The sequence below is a fragment of the Pseudorasbora parva genome, chromosome 6 (assembly GCF_024679245.1).
Source record: "Pseudorasbora parva isolate DD20220531a chromosome 6, ASM2467924v1, whole genome shotgun sequence".
Taxonomy (NCBI): Eukaryota; Metazoa; Chordata; class Actinopteri; order Cypriniformes; family Gobionidae; genus Pseudorasbora; species Pseudorasbora parva.
In genome coordinates, this window is record NC_090177.1 from 10636425 (window position 1) to 10660212 (window position 23788).

At 39.0% G+C, this 23788-nt stretch overlaps 3 protein-coding genes across 3 annotated transcripts in view; 2 read left to right on the forward strand and 1 right to left on the reverse strand.

Annotated features, from left to right (window-relative positions):
* Window positions 1-11019, reverse strand: part of reps2 (RALBP1 associated Eps domain containing 2) — a 129616-nt gene extending 118597 nt beyond the window's left edge. The window contains exons 1-2 of the mRNA XM_067445577.1: window positions 10917-11019; window positions 10156-10395 (exon numbers count right to left, since the gene is read on the reverse strand). The gene's annotated coding sequence lies outside the window, so the exon portion shown is untranslated. The remainder of the gene's footprint in view (window positions 1-10155; window positions 10396-10916) is intronic.
* A 4836-nt stretch (window positions 11020-15855) lies between these two features.
* On the forward strand, window positions 15856-16977 carry LOC137079212 (dual specificity phosphatase 29-like). The gene is made up of 3 exons (XM_067447165.1): window positions 15856-15988; window positions 16140-16391; window positions 16475-16977. The coding sequence occupies exons 2-3, from the start codon at window positions 16283-16285 to the stop codon at window positions 16675-16677; spliced, it is 312 nt and encodes a 103-aa protein (XP_067303266.1). The 5' UTR covers window positions 15856-15988; window positions 16140-16282; the 3' UTR covers window positions 16678-16977.
* A 3620-nt stretch (window positions 16978-20597) lies between these two features.
* On the forward strand, window positions 20598-23356 carry mdp1 (magnesium dependent phosphatase 1). The gene is made up of 6 exons (XM_067447166.1): window positions 20598-20756; window positions 21147-21210; window positions 21316-21423; window positions 21508-21615; window positions 22729-22814; window positions 22914-23356. The coding sequence occupies exons 1-6, from the start codon at window positions 20723-20725 to the stop codon at window positions 22994-22996; spliced, it is 483 nt and encodes a 160-aa protein (XP_067303267.1). The 5' UTR covers window positions 20598-20722; the 3' UTR covers window positions 22997-23356.
* The last annotated feature ends 432 nt before the right edge of the window (window positions 23357-23788 follow it).

The following is a 23788-nucleotide window of genomic DNA, read 5'->3' on the forward strand; positions in this document are numbered from 1 at the left end:
ATCTTTGTTTGCTCTCTAACTAAATATTAAATATCTTAAACTGCGTTCCGAAGATAAAAGGAGGTCTTATGGGTGTTGAACGACATTAGGGTAAGTAAGTATTGGCAGAATTTTAATTTTTGAGTAAACTAACCCTTTAAGTAGCTCCTAATTTGCTAATTTAGGAGAACCTCTTAAAAATAATTAGCCTGGATGCCAGCTGAATTTAGCCCTGTCCACAACATTTAAGCTCGGGCAGTTCAGTCGGGACTTGGTCCATAGAGGAGTAATTATGCCCGATCAGAAACCGTTCGGACCAATGAAATTGTCAGACGGTGATTGACAGATAACGTAACGTAATCTTCCACGTCACCAAAGAGTGCTTGGGTTGAATTTGTTCTAATCCTAAACTGAGAGCTTGTTCGTATATGCGTTCACCTTTAGTATTTCTCTCAAAAATGATGATCGTGTTAGTAAGTACTCTGTGTATCCTTAAATAATTTTCAAAATCATTTACACTTATCTTATTCTACTGCTTCTAGTGTGCGTGCAGTTGATTTCTGTTGACAACTAAGTTATGCATAAGTGATGCTTCATTCATGAACGATTCGTTCTTTTTGAACTAATCTTAAATATGATGCGGCAACAGCGAGTTGTCTCAGAGAGCGATTTGTTCATTTTGTGTTGACCGTGCATGCGCTACAGGCCATCGATGAACTAATCAATTCTGCTTTTGGGACTGCACGCATTGCTTATAGGGCTGCCACGGCCCAGATCAGACACTGATGACGGAACTAACGACTCACATCGAAGACAGGAGAGGTGTACTAATCTTTCTAGGGAACAGACGTGATTAAATTTGAATTGGCAAAAGAAAGAACGATTGGGATTCAGAGGTGAGGTGAACAAACAGACGGCATAGCCTGAAGACCCAGCTTAGCAATTAATGAATCATTTCTTGACTATGGCCTTGGCTGCGTTAGCTTATAATTAGTTTTTTATTCCAAATGTGATCAGCGTTTGTATAATTAATAGATGTGTTGGGGAATTTAACATGACATTTTAATTCTATTCTGCTGAAATGAACAAAATTCAAAGATCCGAGTCTGTAAAATGACCCGAACTTCCCACTACTATGCATCGCTCTTCATGTCACTTACTCCATTGCTCTGATTGGTTGTAGGTCTATCCAATTGAAGTCTTTCCTGGTTCGGAAACACGCCCCAATAATCACATTCCTATGCTAAAACTAGCTCCTTAATCTGTAAAAAGTTAGGATGATTCCTAAGTCATTAAAGGAACACTCCAGTTGTTTTGAAAATAGGCTCTTTTTCCAAGTTCCTTAGAGTTAAACAGGTTTTTATTTCTATTTTTTTTAGGTCGGAAGACCGAATCCATGTCAGACTATTTTTTCTTTAAATTACTGCTAGGTGTGAATTGACTCTTCTTTAACTCACCAGTTTGAATCTGCTCTCCTCGTCCCTTCTGCCGAGTCTGTTTAGCCACACTTTCTTGCCTCTCCCGTTTAAAAAGCTCATCTTCAGTGTAACTGTTATTCCGGTTCAAATAGATACGGTTTAGGATCTGTACCAAAGTAACTATCTTCTGAATTGTCTCTCGCAAATATCTCCATGTTTGCAAGGCACGCTCTCTGAGCAAGAAGATTGTCACATTCGTTATGTTGACGGAAGATAGCCTATTTTTAGGCGCTGCGTAATATCATTGTGCCGCTGCACCCATGGGACAGCCGCAAAGTTCCATGATTCTTACGCAGGAATGAGAAAATAGTTCCTAGCTAAATCGGCCTAAAAATGCGCAACTTTTCATTTTCCGTTGGTCTTGGTACATGATATAACTACAGAAGAATCAAGTTACAATATTTAAAGTCTTTTTCTTTTTTTTTTCTTTTTTTTGAGTGCAATGCTAACGGTCTAATCCGATTCAATGATGTATGCTAAGCTATGCTAAAAGTGGTACCGCTAGATACAGAGATCGGCTGAATGGATTCAAAAAACGGTAAAACTTAACGGATTTACTCTAAGGGACTTGGAAAATATTAATATTGATAAAAAAGTGGTGTGTTCCTTTAAGACCAAATCACAAACAATCCTAATGGCTGCTGGCGGCAATCCACTGAAGACACTGAACACAATTGAGGCAATAGGCCTCAATTGTGTAGCCTTGGGTGCTGAGCCTTTTCTTAATAAATGCAATAAATATTTCGATTTATAGATTTTAATCTGCAATGACATAATATAGTGGCTCATTTATGTACAGGCAATATGCATTGAATGATGGTGAATAAAACATTGCTGTCAAGTTGAGAATAATGTCCCATCGTCTGATAGCCTTGTGGGCAGAATTTGAGTTTAAAGGATTTCTTCAACTGAATAACACTTGTTTAATTAGTGACACTTAGCCTACATTTTAAAATCTTTGAGTAAGGCCACATTTTAATTTTAAAATCTTTATGGATTTCTTATTTTTCCCATCTATGAAATGGCATGAATAATATAATGATTTTAGTCGTTTTGGATCATTTTGACAACGTTGTCGCCTGTATGAGAAAAATGCCAAGGAAAAACGTTTTTAGTAAATAGTTCACGTGTAAACGTACCCTAAGATTACTGGGATATTTTCTCCAAGAAAAATTAAAGACCGGACTGTAGGAATGCTGTGTTGAAAAAATATTTGTGATATAAAAAGATCTCATATGTGATTTCTCTTCCCTGCTGGGATTCGTTGATTATTGGTTGAATATGAATATACACGGCTAGGTAAAACAAATTCCTCCTGCCTGCGGGACCATAAAGGCCCGTTATGATGCACTAGTCCCGGAAGTATTACAATAACCCTTGTTACAGTTGTCTTAAGAGCGGAATTATTAATGAGATCCGAGTGTTGATTAGATTGATGCACAGCTGCATTGTTTGAGGCTATAAAAATAAAAATGTAATTCTCAAATAAATGCCCGCTTGCCCTCAGAATCACTTTTTAAAGTTTTTCTCTGCAGGAAGATTAACAGATAATGTTTTTTGGTGTGCTGTTGGGGGAGTGAGTGAATTAGATTTGTACCCAAATCTGTTACATAAACCTGCACCGTGCCGGGAAACTTTGCAATGAGTTCTTTTATATTTCCGTGTACTTTCTTTCGATCCTCTACAGATTCAGATGTCTTCAAAGGGAAGCTCGCAGAGGGACGGGCCGTTTAGACGGCAACATGTGAACTTAAGAGCCTGTCAATCAAATCTCAGCGGGAGCAGGTGAATCCATCTGAGGAAAATGACTGTAAGAATGGGGAATTGCTGTGAAAGCACAGAGAAAGAGGACGTGGTGTAGAAACGGTGAAATGCAGCAACACTCGGTCTGACAGATCAAATGGAAAAAGGCAGGGTGAACTTAGGAGAAATGAATGACAAAAAGATGTAAATGAAAAGAGAGATTCAGTTAGAAAAGATCCAAAGTGAGAATGAAGCGTACTTGTTTAAACCTGCAATGGCGCTCGAATTTCATTATGCAAACAGCGGGTGAACTTCCTGCTCTTCATCTGCAACTCAATCTACATCTGTTCAAGCTTCATGAAATGAGCTGTCGGTTTTGAATGTTCAGAGGGAACATCGTAATGTCCATTTTGCAGTCCATCGTTCACAGAAACAGCTTTTTTGGAAATAAACTCTTAAAACAAACTTTTATTTATTTATTTACTTTCCCCTTTTTACTTCCTCCACATGTCAAATGATGCATTGTGAGCTACAATAACATCACTGAAATGTTCATTTAAAACACTGTTTGGAATGAAATGGCTAGCACATTACACAATGAAATCATATTTTAAAACTTTTTCAATATTTGACAAACTTACAGCTTGAGTGCTAGGAAAATGCACAATAAAATATGCAGTTCGAGAGAGAAATTTACCTTGAATTTTATTTTTCTCATAATCCATTTTAGGGTCACTGACACTGTTGTCTCCTTAAAAATCAAGTACACTGAGGCGAAAAAAGAAAGTAAAAAAAACTTTATTAAGTGCAAATTATTTGTTCTACACTAGTGGTATGACATAGCCTGACAAGGATGTTTGGTCTGGAAACTCACCATTGACAGGGCTCAATCTGAGGGGCGGGATAAACGGTTTCTTTCAAACTCCCTCTGCACGCGATAGGATAGAGCTACACCAACCAGAGCAACGAAGGTGAAGCGGAGCTAGTCGACGGATTAAACATTCACCGTATCCGGTCGGCTAAACTCCGAACACATCTTCCCTTTTTAAGAATGACTTCAGTGCCGTTCTTTGTTCTTTTCTCAGAGAAAAGCTGAACTCCAAGTCTTCCAGAGTCGCGGTCAAAGCTGATTCAAAAGACCGCCGCCGTTTGCCAGTTTCTGCATTTACTAGAAGCACGCAAACGCAACTCGGCCGGCGTCATTATGGCCCCGCCCACCGACTCTATACACGATGTGATTGGCCCAGCAAGAGATTTGCTGCCGCTAGGGTGCGTAATGGGTTACTGCAATGGATCGTACACGGTCTCAGTTTATTTAATAATAAATAATATTTTTTTTAAAGCCTAACCAGGGACTGGGACTACAAATTAGCCTTTGGCTAGAAGCCTGGTAAAGCATCTGCTGCTTCAAATTGTAGCAATGTTTTTTTCTGCATTGTCCCTGTCAAATAAACTCATAAATAAATGCATATTTTAACACAAGAAGATACAAATAAATCAATCTAAGACTGGTAAAACAATAAAATGCATTAAAAAAAAAAAAAAATACAAAAATAAATGAAGATCACATTTCAGCATGACCAATAGGCCTACACCAAAAAAGTTCAACCCTGTTTTAATCAAAAAAGGCTCTCTTTGAATCTCACTGGTATGCTTTTTAGGATGCGTGAAGCATGATGGGCATTTACTGCAGTTCGGCAAAGATTTCTGTTGGTTGTCCAAAATAATTTTTAAATCACAACATTGCTGTAAGCAAACAAATTAGCAGCAGGAATAAATGTAGCCTGTTTGATCCTCACAACTGAACATACATCATCAAGCTTGTCATTAAATTCAGCTCTGATGACCCTCAATTACTTACAGACTCGTCCCTCCCTCTGCACCAATCAGATGGAGGCAGTAATTATGGCCAGCAGCTGTGTTGATCTGGAGGTCAAGTATAACATCCAGCGAGAGTAGAAAGTTTTTTGAAGTGACTGGTGGCAGGTTATGCAACATATTTCTGTTTCTTGACTGTTTATACCTTTTTTCACTCTCTGCAGTAAAAACTGTAATACGTTTACCCCTTTTGTCTGTCTCATTGAAGGATTTTTAGAGAGAGGGGTTTTGGGCACTTTTTAGGCTGAAGACTCAAGGCTGCAACATACTCAGCAAGAACAGAGAAAAAAGTTCTCACTCACAGGGCTGCGAGAACAAAATGACGTCGTTTTGTTCTCGCAGCCCTGGTTTGGGAGTTCTCTGAGATTGTTCTCGAGCAGAACTTTTTTTCTTGCGGGTGTCCGAGAACTATTGTGTGATTGGTCAGAGATTTAAAATGGCCGTGGTTAATGCAGAGAAACGCAGATGATCGGCATCTGCTTTTCTCGTGAAGTATGGAATGTACTGTCCAAAACGAACTTCGTTCTTGTTCTTGCCACCTCGAGAAAATGAACAAATTTCTTTGTTCTTGCAGAGTATGTTCCAAGCTTCAGACTAGTTAGACCAGCAAACCACTCAGGGCTGCGTTTCCCAAAAGCACTCTAAGCCTAAGTTGATCACAGAGACCATCAGTGGCAATTGTTCTATGATCAACTTGGGAAAAGCAGCCCAGGCTGGTTAAAACTGGTCTTTTCATAAGCTTAATGTTCAGCATGAAACACCTGAAGAGGTGGGAACGAAAGCTATCCATGAAGGTATCTTTTCAAGGGTGTTGCAACAAAATTCTTACCATTAAACCCTTACTTAAAGGTGCACTATGTAGTATTTTTGCAGTAAAATATCAAAAAACCACTAGGCCAGTGTTATATATTTTGTTCAGTTGAGTTCTTACAATATCCCAAATGTTTCCAACTATTTGTAAATTGTGAGAAAATTGCTATTTTAACCAAGGAGCCGGGATGTCTGAGGGAGTCGACTGTCAATGGCGTCATATCTGCGTTACCCTCGGTTTCCGGTTTTATTCTGCAGAAGCGCTTTACTCTGAGCAGTGTGAACAAGTGTCACAGCAGCCGCTGAGCGAACACACAGAGTAACGTCATAACATCATTTTAAACACACTAAAATGTATCTGATATGATAAACAGAGCTGCGTTACCTCATACTCATGACCGGAAAAGAGGAAATTGCGCTGCCGACTGTCCATGATAATAAAAGTCCTGCTGCTCGCGAGGCGTGTGTTTGTGTAACAATTGCTCCAGCGGCCATGCTCAGCTCCTCAACACTCGGTCCTGCTCTGCTCCACAGTACAGTAACGTTAATAACCGCATGTCCACACCCATGAACATGATTTCTGCCAGAGTCCTATCCCGATTCTTTTCCTCCGGCTGTAAGGTGAAGACCTCATGTCCCAAGATTCTGAGCTTGGCGTCATCAAACTATGGCTTTGCCCTTCATGACAACTGTGAGGGGGTGAATTTTTTTATAACTCATTCGTTTACATTATATAAAGACGTAAATTTCTGCATAATTAAGGGCGTGGCCAATTTAAGTGACAGGTGGATTGCCGTTTGTCTGCTGTCTGTTAGTCATCAAGGCACCTCAGCTCCGCCCACGTCCCGCCTCTTTGCCCATTTTCGGTTATCCGGGTGTGACGCGCTGCCAAGATGGCAACGGCCAGCTCGTCTCTACTTTACGCTTTAGAACTGCTTTCTCCCGTCTTCCCTGTGATTCCAGTTTGGTATGTTTTTGAGTTTATGTTTTGATTATGTATTTTTGCCCCCTTGTGGGTTTTGTTTTGTACTTATGTTTCTTTTTATAATAAATTATTACTTCTTTTGCACATGAGTCTTCGCACCATTTTCCTTTGTGTTTGTGACGTGACACTATGGTTTCAGCCTTACACTCTAAAAAATTCGGAGTAAAAAACAACCCAATGCTGGGTCAAATATGGACTAACCCAGCAGTTGGGTTGTTTTAACCCATCGATTGGGTTGTCTTAAGCCAATATTTAACCCAATTGCTGGGTTAAAACAACCCAATTGCTGGGTTAGTCCATATTTGACCCAACATTGGGTTAAAACAACCCAGCATTTTTTAGAGTGTAATGTTATTAAATGGCATGATTACATTTATTCAACAATCTCTTCTCTTCAACGTCATTCTCTTACGCTAATTATGTAGTAAACACAATACAACGCTCCCAGGTTCTACATCAGTCCAGCAGATTATTATTGGCTGGCTCCTGTGACCGCATCACACCGATTTGTTGTGGTGTTCACATAAACAGCATCGCCCAATAATGAGCCGGCCTTCTGACATAGAAGTTCTGGACTGTATTTACTCCGTGAATAGCTGGGGAAGGTGGAGGGTTTCTAGCCTAGAAATCTAGACGCACCCTAGCAGCAGCAAATCTAATCTGCCCGTGAGTGTCGTCTAGCAACTCTCAATACCCTTCTGAGCTGTAACAACCAAACTCTTGCCGGGCCAATCACATCGTGTATAGAGTCGGTGGGCGGGGCCATAATGACGATGGCCGAGTTGCGTTTGCGTGCTTCTAGTAAACACAGAAACTGGCGAACTCAGCTTTGTCTTTCGAATCAGCTTTGACCACGATTCTGGAAGACTTGGAGTTCAGCTTTTCTCTGAGAAAAGAACAAACAACGGCACTGAAGTCATTCTTAAAAAGGGAAGATGTGTTCAGAGTTTAGCCGACCGGATACGGCGAATGTTAAATCTATCAACGAGCTCCGTTTTACCTTCGTTGCTCTGGTTGTTGTAGCGCTATCCTATTGCGTGCAGAGGGAGTTTGAAAGACAACCGTTTATCCCGCCCCTCAGATTGAGCCCTGTCAATGGTGAGTTTCCAGACCAAACATCTTGATGTGGGTCTGGCTTGTCAGGCTAGCGGGTTTCTGATAGCGAACTGCTACAGCAAATGCCAACCAAGTATTTGCCAAGCGAAGGCGAGCGAAGCAAATGCCAAGTGAAGGCGATCTCTTTGGCTGCTTATTCAGCAGGAACCAATCAGCTGTGCCCTATAGACAGGGGCGTGGGACTGGGGGGATAAAGGGTACTGAGTAGCCAGGGCCCGAGGCAGGGGGGGGCCCTTAGAAGTCAGTTTTCTACACATACATGGTACAGGGGCCCAGCAAGATGGTTTGTACCCACGGCCCAAAATTTGGTGCTACGCCCCTGCCTATAGAGAATGATGTGATTGCAAGCAGACTGAGTGAAGGACCTCCCAGCCTGAGCCATCTATAGTTTCATGACAGAACTTTGTATTTATTAATGCATGTAACCCTAACTAAAAAGGTTTAATCCACGAACTATCACCATTGCTTTTAAGCCTGTAAATCCTGAAATATTAGGGCTGCACGTTTTCAAGTTTTTCATTAACCGTTAACCGATGCCCTTAGCGGTTAATACTCGGTTAACCATAGTGTGCGTCAGGGTTATTATTTTTAGTTTATTAATTTGACGACCGCCATCTCCATAGTGAACGCGCCTATAGAGAGAAATGCACATCATGGATTACCTAATCAGAGAGTAGCCTATTTCTTTTCATTTTAAATTGTTAAAAGACATTTCGAGCTTTCTTAAGATATATTTCATGTCTGTGAGGCCTACGCTGAGTTTCGTTAAATTAGGATGAGATGCGCGCTCCAGTTCATGAGCAATGCAAGTGTCCGCGAGGGCGCCTGCATGATTAGGGCATGTAGTAAAATATGCAGCCGAGAATGATTCACACAGCGTTTGACTCGCGTAGCTGAGCCTCTCCTGGCAGAGAGTTCAAGCATCTGTGGACTCTTTCCTTCAGCTCTGGCCATCTTGCTTTCAGTCCGCGATTAGCTTTTTTTGTTTTCTTCATTACAGTTAAAGTAACGTCTGCTTTTCTCTAGTCATTCACAAGTTTCTTACTTCAAACTTTCTTTCTTCTGATCTGTTATGCACAGCGCGCACGGCTCCCGATCTGCTTCTGCCCTAATGCGACTTTTAGTCCAGTGCGACTTGTTATTTTCCTCTTCATGACGCATTTTTTGACCGATGCGACTTATACTCCGGAGCGACTTATAGCCTGAAAAATGCGGTAAGCACTGCATTGCAATACTTACATTTTGCCCCGTCACTCTCAATTTTAAAGTGCTCCCACCACACTCTACTTTTCTTTGCCCGCTTAGAAAGCTGGTCATGACTTCTTCTTGTGGATATTACAAATGTCTGGGAGCGCTCTGGCAGTCTCTAGTGGTGCAAAAATATATTACAACTAAATTCAAAGCACGTCATTGATGCCACTTAACCGAGCAAAATGTTTCACTCGGTTACGCAATTTTTAACGGTTAATCGGTTAACCATGGACACCCCTATGAAATATATACAGTTTATTAAACCTTAATGCAAAAGGTAAAACCTAAAAAAGTGTTTTTGTTGAGTATCAGGTTTTAATGGCTCTTACAGTATGACATGTCTCCAATAGAGCCATAAAAGCCTGATATATGGAGCTCATACTCGAGGAGGAAATAAACAAACTGAGAAAAATATGCATTGGCGCAGAAGCATATGGCCAAAACGTAAGTTGAAACATTGATAGATTGTAATGTAAATCAATGAGATAATTGATAATTGAGAGAGATGGGAGATAAACATTCCTCAAAAGCCTGATGATATTTGATGCTCATATTCAAACATGATTTTTTGAATATGTACAGATAATCAAATAAACCTAAGATGATATAGTTCAGTAAGTGTACTTTATTAAAATCAGTCAATATTTTACAGCTAAAAGTTTTACAAAATTATCTTTTGCTTGCTTTAAATGAATACACCATCAATCAGCCAACAGAAGGCATGTGGTAGATTGTGTGCAAGCAGTTTTGAACACGTTGATCATTTGGAGGCATTAGAAATGTGACTTTTTTTTAAAACCTCGAGGACTGTTCCTGTAATAAGTGACTATAAACACAAACCTGACAGCTCACTGAATTTTCACCAGTGATATAATACATGAATGATTGGTTGAGAATGAGTGAATGATTACTCACGACTCATCAGGGTGGTTGTAAATCATTAGTGCTTGACTTTCATGTCTGTTTACTTCAGTTATCCCAGGAATGCAACAGCAGCTTCTTCAAAGATGAGTCTGGAATTTGATGGTCTCCTAGCAACCCAGCTCCTCTCAGCCTCCTGTGGCAGATGCTTCTGATGGGCATTGTCCTCACCACCACAGGCTTCAGGGACAGAAGATAGGTTTAATCAAACACGCCTGAAGAGGGGGATATCATCTGTAACATCCATGATATTTCATGTTATTTCATTTGAGCAGGAAATGAAAGATGGCAGAGACATACTGTGGTGCGAATTTAGGCATTGATTGCGTCACTTTTACATAGTTTGTGCTTGCCTTTTAATATTAAAACAGGAAAGTGTGGTTTTGATAAATTTGTGTCAGGCGCAGTGCAAAAAAAAATCAGAAACATAAAAATGTATTGGTGAATGGGACAAAAATCCCAACTCTTTTGCCTAAAACATTACATGCCATTTTCGTAATTTTTTACTGGTGTCCACTTAGGACATAGCAAAACATATGAATATACCTTTTCAAAATGTTTGTTTTCCCCCCCATTTTTTTCTTGTGCTCTAATAATGACATGAAAAAACACTAAATTCAAAAAACATAGAGGTTAAAATATGTTCCTTTAAAAAAATACCCCGATGCGTGTTTACCCGTTGTATGTTAGCAACTGGACGCAAATGCAAGCAAAATCCAGATTTGAATTTATATTTCATGTGGTAATTCACTCACCTCATGCTGCTGAGTTTGACAGGCAGGCCACGTAAACATGAGGTTAAAACTGGGATTAGCAGTGGTTCACTTTCACACAACCTGTGTGTCACACAACCTTCGTTTCGAAACGAGCATTGTTGAACAAAAACTTGCGGTTTAAATGGTGATTCAGTTACCGTTTCAGCGAATTCCTGAAGGATTCGTATTCGTTAGACGGATTCAAACCAAGACCGTAAAAAAAGATTCAAACCAGCAACGTGAGTGAAAATAATAAGATGAATCAAAGGAGTTTTTCACGAATCGGACCAATCGGACTAACAATAACATTGACTACGTTTACATGGACAGGAATCTAATTATTGACCTTATTCTAAATAAGACAATATTCTGATTAAGGTGTTTACATGAGTTGCTTTTAGAGTACTCCGATCATGTTCCCGTTTTACATGTGATTGAACCAAGGGGGTAATCTAGCGCTCGGAAAGCGTTCCACCCTTTGCTAACCAAGCCATCACCTGCTGTTAGCATCCCATTGACTCCCATTCATTTTTGAGTCACTTTGACAGTGAATAACTTTACATCTGAGACGTTTAAAGACTCCATTTGTCCATTGTTTATTTCTAAAGAAACACGACAATGCATAAAAGGCTCCGTTACCTTGTATCTTACACTATCGCCCCGCAGAAGCTGTTTTTGTAAAAATAGGCTAACGATTGCGTCATAACCAACTCGACTCTGTCGCACAGTTGAGAAATTACCGTATAGACCTGAGGAGACGCTCGCAAGCAATCTTTTACTGTCTATGAGACAGTCGGGGGAACGTGGAGACATAAAGTCTGATAAAGTCAAGGGGGAAGAATGGGGAGAAGCCCATAGTGAGCCAAAAGCAACGGGACAAAACATTTAAACAACGTGATTCAGATTTCACTTTCCACAACTACTAGAAGACCTACAGCTGTCAGACAGGAGGCTCACGTCACGTCTCCGTCGTCAAGCTCAGTCTGAGCCTGCGCAGTTCGCTCAGCCATCAGGAAGTGAGTGCTCCTATATTGACATCACTTAATGCCGTAGAAGGCAATGGGATCGCTCCGTCCATTTCTTTTACTGTCTATGGATTGAACATAGATCGATTATTGCACGTCATTACGTCCCCATGCCACGCTATGTTCTCCAACATCCAATCATAGCGTGACTTTTATGGAAGGCCGTTTCAGCATAAAAACGTTCCAGCGTTACTCGTCGTAATTATTTTTTTACTAGTAACAATTCAATTAAAGAGCTCTCTAATTGAATTCTTACTAGTAACAATTACAATTATAGAGCTCTGTAATTCAATTGTTACTAGTAACAATTACAATTATAGAGCTCTATAATTCAATTGTTACTAGTAACAATTATGATTGTAGAGCTCTCTAATTGTATTATTACTAGTAACAATTCAATTATAGAGCTCTGCAATTACACATATCCTTAATGTGTATTTTTACTAGTAATAAATCATTTGAAGAGCTCTGTAATTCAATTGTTACCAGTAACAATTCAATTAGAGAGCTCTACAATCGTAATTGTTACTAGTAACAATTCAATTAGAGAGCTCTACAATCGTAATTGTTACTAGTAACAATTGAATTAGAGAGCTCTACAATCATAATTGTTACTAGTAACAATTGAATTACAGAGCTCTATAATTAAAAATGAATGGAAGTCAATGGAGACATATGACTAGTAATAAATGAATTGTAGAGCTCTCTAATTGGAATTGTTACTAGTAATAATACAATTAGAGAGCTCTACAATCATAATTGTTACTAGTAACAATTGAATTATAGAGCTCTATAATTGTAATTGTTACTAGTACAAATTAAATTATAGAGCTCTTTAACTGAATTGTTACTAGTAAAAATATAATTACGACGAGTAACGCTGGAATGTTTTTATGCTGAAACCGCCTTCCATAGACTTTGGCAGGTCTGTTAATTTTATAGGCTCAGGAAACCCGCTAACTTCACCTGCGGGTGTCGCTGTTGGACAGTGTTACTTTACATTAAGAAGTATAAAAAACATGCGTTTTTATAATGTTTTATATACATTTACGTTTATTATTTTTGTAATATTATGTATTGTCTCTTTCTGTTTTTTTTGAAGAGACACTACCCCTCTTTCCTCCTTATTGACAGCCTACATTTAGAATAATAGCTTTGATTAATGATGAAAAAGGTTTAAAACTCGTGACTGTTTGGATTGTTTTTCCTGCCGTCGAGCCACAGGCGTTCACTGAATGACCCATCTGGTTTGCGATTACAGATACAAACTTATTGTATTTTACTTTTACAATGAGCATAATAATTTCAACAAAAATAAAAAAAATATATAGAAAGGATGCAGTGTTCAGAATGAACAGTGACGCCCATAGCAACGCGTTATGGCAACGACATTTCAGACTGGGACTTTTCCGCCATTTGTTACTGGTTTGTAGACGTTGTTGTATTAATTATAATTCCAATTCTGTTTTATTGGCCACAATATTATCGATGATTGTTGAAAGGGGCACTTTTGATTAATTTTCAAAAAGGGCAGAGGCTCCAACCCACAAAGCCTCAACCTCTGCACTTCCCTGTTGTGCGTAACGTTATGTGGCCTGTCACAAAATGTGGCGAAATCTCCGACACGACATTAATAGTTAGATTAAGGTGTGTACATGTCTCCGATAATGCGACTAAAATAGGCATACTCCACATGTCTTAATCCGTTTTATGTTTTGTTAGATTGTGACTTTAATCAGATTAAGGTCTTTAGAAATCGCTGTCTACATGGTAGCCTCTTAATCAGAGTATTGTCTTAATAAGATTAATATCGGAGTATTGTTGTCCATGTAAACGTAGTCATTGTTTGTAGGGGCGTTGAGCTCGTGAGGACAGCTCAACAGAGCCATGTTTTTGTCACCGCATTCAATTCAGCCTTAAAATTACATTTTTAAAGATACACTGTGTGATATTTTCCCCCATCTAGCGGTGAAAAGGTATATGACAATCCATGAATATTAGTTTCTGTTCCTCTCAATTCCGATTTCGTTTTAACTCCTACAGTGGCCGATTTAATCCAAGATTAACATGGCTTCCAGTTCGACCTGGTTCATGACTGCCATCGAGTGTTAAAACGCGAAAAGCGAAGCTTGTATTTATGGGTATGTCCCTCTTTGGCTAATGTACTTTCAAGATGGAGGGGCAACATGACTACCAGCATTCGAACCCCTCACCCGTATGTATTTTCAACGGCATATTATAAACTGATGAAAATAATTTATTACTTGAAAGAAGTAAATATACATTAATGAGCACATATTTTTGAAAGAAGTGTTTTTAGCTAAGATTAAACAAAAAAAGTTACACAGTGTAGCTTTAAAGGGGTGATGAATTGAGAAATCAACTTTCCCTTGAGCTTTTGTCATGATAATATAAGATTATCCTGTAAATTTTAGAGCTGAAAGCTTCCTTTTTAGTCAAAGAAAAGCTTTTATAGACACCAGGCCCAGAAAACGTTTGTGAGCTTCATTCTTACGTCATAGCGCTGCGAAACACCACCTCTACAGAACGTGTAATTCAGTAACCCCGCCCACCGACTCATGGAGCTGATCGGATCACTAGCCAGCAGCAATAAACATGTGGAAGAAGATAGCAAGATATTGTGGAAGAACACAGTCGCTGCATAAGCTTCCTTCGATTCATAATATTAGGAATGTGTGATACTTCATTTATTTTTAATTAAGTTCCAGCTCACATAGGGAAGACCGTTTGTGTGTTCGCTTCATTTCACCGCGTAATCGTTTGCAGACAATGGATTTGCAGACACAATGCTGTGCCTTCTATATTGGATCCTACAGGAATGGTGGTGCAACAAACTTATGTGAGTAAAACATCTTTTTTTATATGTAAAAGTACTAGTCCCGGGGCTGTACCAAACGGACTACCAAAACGTACACCTATCAGCAGAAATGCTTTCTTGATCTGGGCCCACACGTACGTGTGTGTGTGTATGTGTTCGCGCTTATATCAACCGATCGTTCGGGTCCGGGTCATGTAATACAATCGCGGGTGGATGAGAAATAAATCTTTGTGTTTGTTTGATAAAGACAAGTTGGAGTTGACACTTTCAAAAAAAATCTCTCCCTCATGTGAACTCAACTGACAGGGGCAAATACCCAGAAAAGAGCCCAGAAGAACCCAGCGTTCAGGAGAGAGCCTCAAAACCAGTGTAGAAAATAGCCTATTACTTATGATGTTTTTTAATGTAAAAACCACACGAATGTCATTAGTTGACCTCAGACAACAGTATAAAAAAAGAAAAAAGCCAGTTTATGACACCTTTAAATCTGGTAAATGTGTTAGCAATCCGGTTAGCTTCTGGTGGCCAGGGAGCACCAGTGGGATCGATCAAGGTGGAATGGATGCTTCTCCTGAAACCCCTGAAAAAGAACAGCCCAAAAGATGAATGTCAACAGTGCCACATTACAATTGCCATGTATAGACTGTAAAGTTTCAGGAGTGACAACGGCATTAACGTCATTAGCAACTATTTGTTCAGTTCAGTTCCTTACATGCTGGGTAGAATTTTTGTAAATGCAGTTGTCACTTCCGTAAATTACTGAACTGTGTGTGTACAGAACGAGATGCAAACAGAAATTTCTTTTTAAAGTTGGACTAATTCTTCATCATATCTAATCTGTGGTTACAGATATTTCTAATAACATATTATTTGCTTTCTTCTTTTTTCAGAAAGTACTAAAGTGAGGAAGATAAATAAAAATAGTGCATTCTTCCAAAATCATTTTGGGATGGATCCCCTTGTTCCAAACCCATGTGTGTCCCAGATGAAATGGTTCCTGAGACGGAACCTGAATTGGATCGGGTTGATTCAGATGAACCATGTGTCCCAGGTCCAAGGAATTCTGAGCCATAACCTGATGCAAGCACTTCAGAGATGGAACTATTTCGAGAAGAAGACTATTTCCTTTTGGAGGAGCGTGTGAAGGGCTGCACACAGCCTCAGAAACCTGTTACTGAGATCTGGAACAACATCTTCATTGGAAATGAGTACGTCTACAACACATTTAGACTTAAATAAAGCAGCATGTATTTAATAATGTAATACAGGAGTATGAACAGGAAGTAAACACAATTACATTTGTACATTGTAAATCCTCTTTAATGCAAGACTGATCTAGGCTGTTGTGTTCTTGTGCAGAGAGATAGCGCGGGACCGAGTGAGACTGAAGGAGCGTCCTGAATGCGGCTGCGTTGAAGAACAAACTGAGGGTCTTGTTGGGACTGCCACGAGAAAAAGACCTGAGAGAAGCAGTTAATACAGGGGCGAGATATTACAGAGGCATGAACATCACGTATGGAGGCTTACCTAAAACGCACGCACGTACGAACATCAGCAAATACTTCTCGCCAGCTGCCAAATTCATCCACAAGGGTAAGAAAAACCCAGAAAGTAAGATCTTTTATCAAGTTTTCTGGAGTGACAAACCCGTTGGGACTATTTTTTTGACTGTCTTTCTGTTTTTATTTCCACAGATGAGGTTTTCATTCACTGCACTGAAGGTGTCAGCTACGCCCCTACACTTTTTCTGGCATACCTCATGATGCATCATAAGATGATTGTGGAGGATGTCATTGATCATCTCATAAAGGTGAGATACATCAAGCCCCACATGGAGTTCCTGAAGCAGCTGGCAATCTTCAATGAGGAACTTGTGCAAGCAACAGCTACAGGATAAACAAGAAGGCAGCCAAAATGAAGTCCTGCAGAGCACCAATTACAAATGGTGGGAAAAAAAGTGCACAAATAAACAGATCATTTGTTTTATCGTGAACTTTTTAAAATAGAGCACTGATTAAAAGGGCAGGGGGCAGTCACGGCAGCCGGGGGTAAGATGAGGTGAGAGAAAAGGAGACGGAAGGATAAGGAGAGACTAGGACGAGAGAGAGAGAAAAAAAAATTGTTCCGGTTCCCAAAACGCACTGCCATCCGGTCCTCCACCAGCTTGAACTCTGTGATGCTCTTTGGCAATGGATTCCTTCTTCCTCCCTGGTTTTGGCACCAATGGGTTGGTTCTCATGGCTCTCTGCCTCATCCTGCTTGCCAGTATCACAGATTTATATACCCGCTTTATTTTTATCTGCACTTTTTATAACCAGAGTAAAAATTTAAGTGCACAAATAAAAATAAATATAAACAATTTCTATTAAAAAAAGCTTATTTGTTTACACACAATTTTTTTTTAATCTCTGCTCAATTTTTTTTTTTAAATCTGTGAACTTTTTAAAATCAGCACAGATAAAAGACAATTAATAATGAGCAAAATAAGAACAATAAAAAATAATAATAATTTTCAATAAAAATGCATTGTTGTCAGTGTTCCTCGTTGCTTAATCAGCTTGTGGTATGTGTTTGATATTATACTTGTCTGCACACCATACACCAATAAAAAGACTTACATATTTAAATCATTTTTAAAGGTGTCCTGCCACACAAAACCATTTTTACTGGTATTTTTTGAAATATGTTATGTCCATATTTGTTTGTGTCGTGAATGTAACAATGAACTGCTACCTCCTCTGTAAGCTCTAGCCAATGATAAGAAATAAGCAGAGGTATCAGGCCATTTACAAAAACTGTCTGACGTGTTGCCTGAGTTTATTACTATTCATGAGCTCACGCCCACAGATTACGACTAGCTCAGAGAGTTTTCATATACAGCAAAGGATGGCTGAACGTCATATATAAATGGCTTTATATCTGAAAAAGCCATTTCTGCAATGATTCCAGACGATAGTAAACGAAGTTCCTCTACTTGTTGTGCTGGGTAGTGCTTATACCCATGCTCTCATTGGCTAGCTGTTACCCAATCAAAGTCAAGCAGAGTAGCTCATTGAATATTAATTAGAACTGGCGTAAATCCAGCCAAGTTGAAACAAGGTAACCAAGGCTTTTTTTTCCATGGTAGATTTCAAGTCCATTGTAGAACTTTACCACAGAAGAAATTACCATAAATAATGCATACAATACGTGGCAGGGCACCTTCAAAGCCTTCTGAATACATAAGTTAGAGATCATAATATTTAATACCCATTATACCTATAATGTTGTACTCCATTAAGCAAAACATGAAAAAGTGGTTTCGGAGAGTTTTTTTCGAGTATGGGTCGGCTTGACGTTAATAGAGCGGAAGGTCCTTGTATGGGACGTACGGGCTCTTCTCCCGGTAGGGTGCGCGTGCGCGTGACTAGTGCGAGAGAGCAAATAAACAGTCTCTCAGGTGCAGATCCAGTCGTCCGTGAACACTAATGTCGGTTATAGTCCATGCCGTGCTCCACTTTATTCCTATGGGTGACATCAAGCGACTTCAACGCTTCAGCACAGCATTCCGGGAAGGCAGCGCTGCATTTGAACAAATTTGAACGCAGAAATGACGGGAAGCTTCACAACGTCGCTGCAGTCGCGTCGCAAAGTGGATCTCCACCGTTCACTGCTGTCACAGGACTTCACCAAATCATACCAAAGAAGTGTGTTTTTGACGGAGCGGTCCCAGCGATAAAGGTTCGGTCCTGCTTTGGAAGCAGCCGGTGAGTAAAACTGCTTCAAAAATGTCTGTGCTGTTGGCTATCGTCGCGTGAGTAAACATCAGTAAACGACACGATCGCGTGCTTCGTCATTCAAATGCGCTAACGGACTCCATTGTTGTTCTATATATAACATTACACTAGTCTGACGTGCAAAACCGTTTTGCTTGCTACTGCTAAGGTTTAGTCGCATACAATAGTCCATAAACCGAATCATGTCCTCATAAACTGCGAGTAAAGACACACAAATGTTGACAGGCCACTAAATACAGTACATACCACAGAGACGGACGTCCTGCTGTTGCTGTTTCTCCTGTTCAATTTATTTCAGCCTCCGAATGATTCTGGATCATATATCTATTAGCTGAGATCGATATCGATGGGTTTCTCCGCGCTTGAGGACGTCACCGCTTTGCGCGATCGTCATTCTTTAGCTCCGCCCACACGATACGCCTCCAGGCGCTCGTTTTTTTTTTTTCCGGAAAGACTCGGTACAGCCTATATTTCTTTTATAAATATAATAAAACTAAAGACTTTTCGGAGATATGAAGGATGCAATACTACTCTATAGGTACTCAAGATTGACATGAGATTGACTGAAACTGAGTGTTTCACCCCCCTTTAACAAATTAAAAAGATGAAGTTGTTTTTTGTGTGAATGCACTTTTTCCCAAAGTAAAGAAAAATTCATGCCAACGCTTCTCATTAACAAATAGGAAAAGTCTTTCCACAGTCATTTAGAGTAATGGCAATGCCAAGATAAATGCACTAAAGTCTCTGTGCTGTTTACAAAAAGAACAGTTTGTATCAAAATTCTCTAAAAAGACATTAACAGGATATAAACGATGGACAATCCGAAAGAAAACTTCTCATCTTATTAGTAATAAGTATCTATTATCAGCCAATCTTTTCTCCAGGAACAGAAAGAGAATCATTCCAATAAACTGTGACATTTGGAACTGACACACTTTCATTAAGAAACAGTAAAGGTATCGATCTAGAAGAAGAAGATGAAAAGCAATATTTCCCCACGGCTGAAACAGGGTCTAGAGGAGGGAAATGGAGGGGTGGGGGAAATAACACCAGATGAGGTGGCTTCAAAAACAATAGCAAATTCTCCACGGGTAATGGGAATGTTAAAACTTAACAATAGGCCATTTGCATTATACAATTGACTCACAAGCAGAATATCTGCCTCAAACCAACGCTGAAAAAAGCAATGTTAATGAGTGTTGTGTTAATACAAAATATCTCAGTTATTCCATGAAATATTCATGAGGAGAAAAGTTGTGCTTATCAGAGACCAGGCGAGAAGGACCCGTTTATGAAATTTAGATCATTTAGCTGTTTTTTTTTTTTTTTCAATATTATAATTACAAAGCAATAAAACATTAAAACCACCAAATTTGGAGAAAACAACGTGGAATAAAGTTCCAGACAGAGGTTGGATTTTTAAGAAAGTGTTTGGCACAATTAATTTGAAGTATTATTAAACGTACAGAAATCTAACGAATGGAGACCACCATTTATATAAGTATTTAAAACGACAGATTACTTGATATAATGTATGCCATTTTTCCATGAAATAACATTTTGTCAATATTTTAAAAACATGAAAAGACTGAGCAGCGTACGCAAGTCTGGAGATGCCATGGTAATATTCTAACCCTCAAAGATAAGTCTCTCTGCAGACATTTTTCTTTGTGTTTTCTCAATAATAGGGGGAAAATAACACTACACATCTATTTTAATGTTTTACAGATAGCCTACATAAATAAGATATCTTTAAATGTATTAATTGTAGATAGGTTTCATTCTTTAATTGAAAGTAGCTCACATTTAGACACATTTTAAAAAGGCCAGAAGCTTTAGAAAATCTTTCAAGATTGCAATGGGGAGAGGCACCTCTTAAAAAAAAGAGCAGTGTCATCCGCTAACTGGCTGATCTTTATTTCCCTGTCTGCAATGAAAATACATTTCTATGCATTATTATTAATATAACACGAAAAAATATGTATATATACTTTTTATACGGTTATTACTGTTCAAAGCTACGTAACCTCCTACGCATCGATGACGTCATGACGTTACATCCGCATCACCGGTAAACTAAATAACGCTAGTTCTATTTTTACAGATCTATGGTTCTCCTTTCCATGTGGTTTTGAGTTTCGAGATTACGTTAGTCGCTAAACAAGGATGTCTAAACCGAAGTTAATAGTGTTCGACCTCGGTAAGTTTCCACAGTTAATATTTTAGCGCGTTAACTTTACTTCAAATGAACTGTATGGTTGTATAAGCCTCAGTGAATGAAATGATAAATGCTCTTCCCTGATATTAACAATGTAGACACCACAGAAAATAATAGTTTTATTGCAGTAATAACAATAACTATTAACTATGGTTTGTGTATGGTTATAATAATAATAATATTTTATATAAAATATGGTCAGCTTTTTTAACTGTAAAAGTGTGTGCATTATATAAATGTAAAATATAGGATTAATAGAAAGAAACACTATTATACTACTACAACAGTATTAAGGGGAAAATACAGTGTCGTGAATATACAATTTGTATAATATTCTTTATAGGCGTGCTGTAATTTCTCTGGTTTAAACAGATTACACCCTCTGGCCGTTCTGGGTTGACACTCATGTTGTTCCACCCTTTCACATCGATGACAGGTTTGTCTTCTTCAGCTCTAGTGTTCATTCATTGTTTGTTGTTTTTATTTAAAGATGTGTGCCCAGTTGTTTTTGCTGTTGTTTCTTTGCTGACACACACACCAGCGGGACGGTGCGAGATTCAAGACTTGCCAAGGTTTCCATCTATCCCGATACTAAAAAGATCCTGAGCTCACTCCATAGTCAGGGATTCAAGATCGCCATTGCCTCACGGTAAGTTTTTAGATGATCAGCCAAATCAAAAAAATATGATCTGTGTATATCTTCTCAGAGCTCATATTTCTCTGTTTCTAAAAGAACCAGCGAGATGGAAGGAGCCAATCAGCTGCTGGCACTCTATAAACTTAACCAATACATCTCCTTCAAGGAGATCTACCCTGGGTCAAAGGTTACTCACTTTGAAAGGTATAGAATGGCCAAATCCCTTAGCAGCCACATAGTAATGCTGAAAAACAGAAAACAAGTAGCGCCTTTTGTGGCATCACTCATTTTTTCTTCAGAAAATATACAAATAGAATTGTCAAATATATATATGCTACCAGTCAGAGGTTTAGAATAATTCAAAATGTTTTATGTTTATTAAAAAAATGGAAACCATTAAAAACTATTTGTTTGTTGTTATCAATGTTGAAACTGTAATACACTACCAGAAGTCTGGAGTGAAAATATAAAATACTATTATTCAGCAAGGACGCATTCAATTGATATGTTACAAAAGGAAGTTCTTACTTTCTGTTCATCAAAGAACATGAACTGTATTCAACATGATGTGTGTCTGTCTTTGCCTTTGGTATCTTGCTCACATGGTGTGTGTGACTGTGTGTAGTATGCATGTAGCTATGTATGTGTGAGTGGTCCAGTTAAACTCTACATTATGGGGACAAAAAAAATGTCAAAGGTGGCAATATCTAAAATCCTTGTGGATTATTTTTTGGCCCCCATCTGTAAAACAGCTTATAAATCAGACTAAATAATGTTTAGAAAATGCCTGTAGTTTTTTGTGATGGTAGGTTTAGGGGTGTTAGTGTAAGGGGACAGAATAAACGGTTTGTGCAGTATAAAAAACATTACGTCTACGTCTCTCCAAAAACATGAAAAGTGTGTGTGTGTGTGTATATGTGCACTGGTTTGACCTACATTATGAGGACCAGTCTTTATATTTGTGGTGTGTATTCATGCAGCTCTACCAACATGTGTGAGTGTGTGTGTTCATGTTTTCCTATCCTGGTGGGGACTTTAACCTGAATGTACACTGACTCATGCGGGCTTGTGTTGAAACAAGATTATAAATCATACAGAATTGTTTTTTGAAAATGTAAAAATGCCTGTAGTTTTGTGTGATAGGCAGGTTTAGGGCTAGTGTTAGTGTAAGGGGACAGAATATACAGTTTGTGCAGTATAAAAAAACATTACATCTAAGGAGAGTCCCCACAAAGATAGCGAACCAGACGTGTGTGTGTGTGTGTGTGTCTACCTTAGACCGTCTGACGACTGTTGTCCTGTCTCTTCTGTCTCCAGGCTGAAAGCTGACAGTGGTGTCCAGTTTTCTGACATGATGTTCTTTGATGACGAGGACAGGAACATCGTGGAGGTTGGCAGGCTGGGTAGGTTTAGGTATAGCTGCTCCAGAGATCTGGAACTGTGTGATGAAAGTAAGAGATTGTTCGTTTGGATGAATCACCAGCTGTTTCCTGCTCTTTCAGGTGTTCACTGCGTGTTGGTTCGTAATGCGATCACCTCTGATCTGGTCAATAACGCACTGGAGCATTTCCGTAAGAAGCAGTGACGGCGTCTGGTCCCGCAGAGATGCAACTGCGGCAGTTCAAGAAGAATCCAAGCGCTGTGTAAAATAACTGACATGTATAGAAGTGTCACGATTAGTGGTCATTTCTGTGCAATCAACTGTCCAGTGATAGTTTTTTAAGCATTTATTATGCTATTTATATTTATATCAATGTATACATTAAGTTCCACAGTCTTCAATTAATTTATTGTCTGATAAAGACTATTAAGTAAAATTTTAACACTATAGCACACACAAATGTAAAACAAAAAGATGAGTGTTCAACTTGTAAATTATTTGACATTTAAAGATGTTCTGTACAGAGACTACAATTATATTTATAAAACATACATGCATCCTCCATTTACGGTTGACCCTTTTTTTGTTCATTTAATTTTCTCCCTTCTTTTTTTCACAAGTTTACACTTACATATAATTTATAGAGAGTAATTTAATGCGTGTTTGGAGCGCTGTCCGGGGGGAGGGCTTCGGGCTCGGATTTAGGCCTGAATACCCCCTGTATATTTAAGTGGTTTAGAGTTAAAAAATGTGAAGAAGGGGTGGTGGAGGGATGCTGATAACTCAACAAACAGAGGTAGGACTGCTGCAAGTATATACACTCACCTAAAGGATTATTAGTAACATCATACTAATACTGTGTTTGACCCCCTTTCGCCTTCAGAACTGCCTTAATTCTACGTGGCATTGATTCAACAAGGTGCTGAAAGCATTCTTTAGAAATGTTGGCCCATATTGATAGGATAGCATCTTGCAGTTGATGGAGATTTGTGGGAT